This window comes from Meleagris gallopavo, unplaced genomic scaffold (genome assembly GCF_000146605.3).
Source record: "Meleagris gallopavo isolate NT-WF06-2002-E0010 breed Aviagen turkey brand Nicholas breeding stock unplaced genomic scaffold, Turkey_5.1 ChrUn_random_7180001848431, whole genome shotgun sequence".
Lineage (NCBI taxonomy): Eukaryota > Metazoa > Chordata > Aves > Galliformes > Phasianidae > Meleagris > Meleagris gallopavo.
Genome location: NW_011115875.1, coordinates 1 through 2,610, shown reverse-complemented (window position 1 = coordinate 2,610; position 2,610 = coordinate 1). Strand labels below are relative to the sequence as shown.

Sequence of the window (2,610 nt, the reverse complement as noted above, 5' to 3'; positions counted from 1 at the left end):
CCATATTCGGGGTTCTCCCGCTGCCCCACGGTTTAATTTTGAAGGTTTGGGAGGCGGCCGACGTTCTCAACAAGGCGGCGCTGCCGCTCACCACCAGCGACACCAAAACGGTGTCGGAGTGGATCAGCCAGATGGCCACGCTGCCCCAGGCCTCCAACCTGGCCACCCGCATCCTCCTCCTCACCCTGCTCTTCGAGGTGAGATGTTGTTTGGGGCGGGGGGGGAAAAAGCACGTTTTTTGGGGGAAAAAAACAGGTTTTGGGGGGAAAAAAGCACCTTTTTTGGGCTCGCTGGGATATTTTGGGGTGCTAGGATCAACGTAGAGCGTTGACACGATGGCATTGGGGGTTGCCGTGTTGAGAACTGTCACGACGACGATGCCGACACGTTGAGCGTTGAGATGATTACGGTGGTGCTGAGCGGTGGAGCGCTGGCACCGCGATGTGTTGACACGTTGAGCGTCGACACGATGACGCGGATCACAGAACGGCCTGGGGCGAAAAAGAGCACAACGATCACAACGATCACGTAGTCTCACCCCCTCTGCTGTGTGCAGGGAACGGTGCTGAGCGTGGGCACGTTGAGCGGTGGCACAGGGACATCGATGTGGAGCGTTGACAAGTTGAGCGTTGACGTGATGACGACAGGTTGGGTGGTGGTGTGTTGAGCGTTGGCAGGTTGATGATGACGTTGGCAGGTTGAGCGTTGGCAGGTTGATGTTGACAAGTTGAGCGTTGACAGGTTGATGTTGACATGATGTTGACAGGTTGGGTGCTGACAGGTTGAGTGTTGACAAGTTGAGCGTTGACGTGTTGATGTTGACAGGTTGAGCGTTGACAGGTTGAGCATTGACGTGTTGATGTTGACAGGTTGAGCGTTGACATGGTGACAACAAGTTGAGTGTTGGTGTGTTGAGCGTTGGTAGGTTGAGTGTTGACAAGGTGAGCGTTGACGTGTTGATGTTGACACGTTGAGTGTTGGCAGGTTGATGTTGACATGATGTTGACAGGTTGGGCGCTGACAGGTTGAGCGTTGACATGTTGATGTTGACAGGTTGAGCGTTGACATGGTGACGACAAGTTGAGTGTTGGTGTGTTGAGCGTTGGCAGGTTGAGTGTTGACAAGGTGAGCGTTGACGTGTTGATGTTGACACGTTGAGTGTTGGCAGGTTGACATGATGTTGACAGGTTGAGTGCTGACAGGTTGAATGTTGACATGATGTTGACAGGTTGGGTGCTGACAGGTTGAATGTTGACATGATGTTGACAGGTTGGGTGCTGACAGGTTGAGCGTTGACATGTTGATGTTGACATGATGTTGACAGGTTGGGCGCTGACAGGTTGAGCGTTGACGTGTTGATGTTGACAAGTTGAGTGTTGACAGGTTGAATGTTGACATGATGTTGACAGGTTGGGCGCTGACAGGTTGAGTGTTGACATGGTGACAACAAGTTGAGTGTTGGTGTGTTGAGCGTTGGCAGGTTGAGTGTTGACAAGTTGAGCGTTGACGTGTTGATGTTGACATGTGGAGAGTTGACAGGTTGAGCGTTGACGTGATGACGTTGACATGGCGTGACGTTGACATGTTGACATGTGGCATGTTGACGTTGAACATTGACACAGTGCTGAGCATTGGCATGTTGAGCGATGGCATGTGGAGTGTTGACATGACGACATGGATTTTGAGCATGGATACGTAGAGCGTTGACACGCTGAGCCTTGACGTGTTGACATGTTGACACGCTGAGCCTTGACGTGTTGACACGCTGAGCCTTGACATGTTGACATGCTGAGCCTTGACGTGTTGACACGCTGAGCCTTGACGTGTTGACACGCTGAGCCTTGACATGTTGACACGTTGAACGTTGACGTGTTGACACATTGACACGCTGCGCCTTGACATCACAACATTGACGTGTTGAGCATTGACATGACGACGTTGACGTGTTGAACATTGACATGATGACGTTGACATGTTGACACACTGACACGTTGAGCAGTGACATGGCAGCATCGACGTGTTGACACACTGACATGTTGAGCATTGACGTCATGACATTGGCGTGTTGACACACATGTTGAGCAGTGACATGATGACGTTGACGTGTTGACACACCGACACCATGATGGTGTTGACAGGTTGACTCAGTTGCGTTGAGCGCTCTTGGTGTCCTCACAGAGCCCTAAGACCCGGGTTTGGGGGTCCAAACTGTGGCATTTTGGAGCGTTTGAAGGAATGCCTGAGGGGTTTCGGGGGTCCCTAACCTGTCCCCTCCCCACTCCACGCAGGAGCTGAAGCTGCCCTGTGCCCGCGTGGTGGAATCGAGCTGCGTCCTCGATGTCCTCATCAAGCTGCTGGAAGTGGTGCAGCCCTGCCTGCAAGCTGCCAAAGAACACAAGGAGGTGCAGACCCCCAAGTAAGGACCCTTCCAGACCCCTCCCCGTTCCCATAAATCCCTCAGAGCCCCCCCAGCCTCTTCTGACACCCCCCCGACCCCCAGGTGGATCACCCCGGTGCTGCTGCTCATTGACTTCTACGAGAAGACGGCTGTGTCCTCTAAGAGGAGGGCGCAGATGAATAAGGTGAGGGGGTCCTGGGGGGGGTCACGGG

The 2,610-nt window shown here is 53.3% G+C and overlaps 1 protein-coding gene across 1 annotated transcript; it reads left to right on the top strand.

Moving 5' to 3' along the window:
- Positions 1 to 6: 6 nt before the first annotated feature.
- On the top strand, positions 7 to 2,602 carry LOC104915729 (E3 ubiquitin-protein ligase HUWE1-like; the record flags this gene model as incomplete). The annotated part of the gene is made up of 3 exons (XM_010726656.2): positions 7 to 197; positions 2,289 to 2,416; positions 2,501 to 2,602. Coding segments are annotated over exons 1-3 (296 nt in total), but the record flags the coding sequence as incomplete, so codon positions are not given.
- Positions 2,603 to 2,610: the final 8 nt, after the last annotated feature.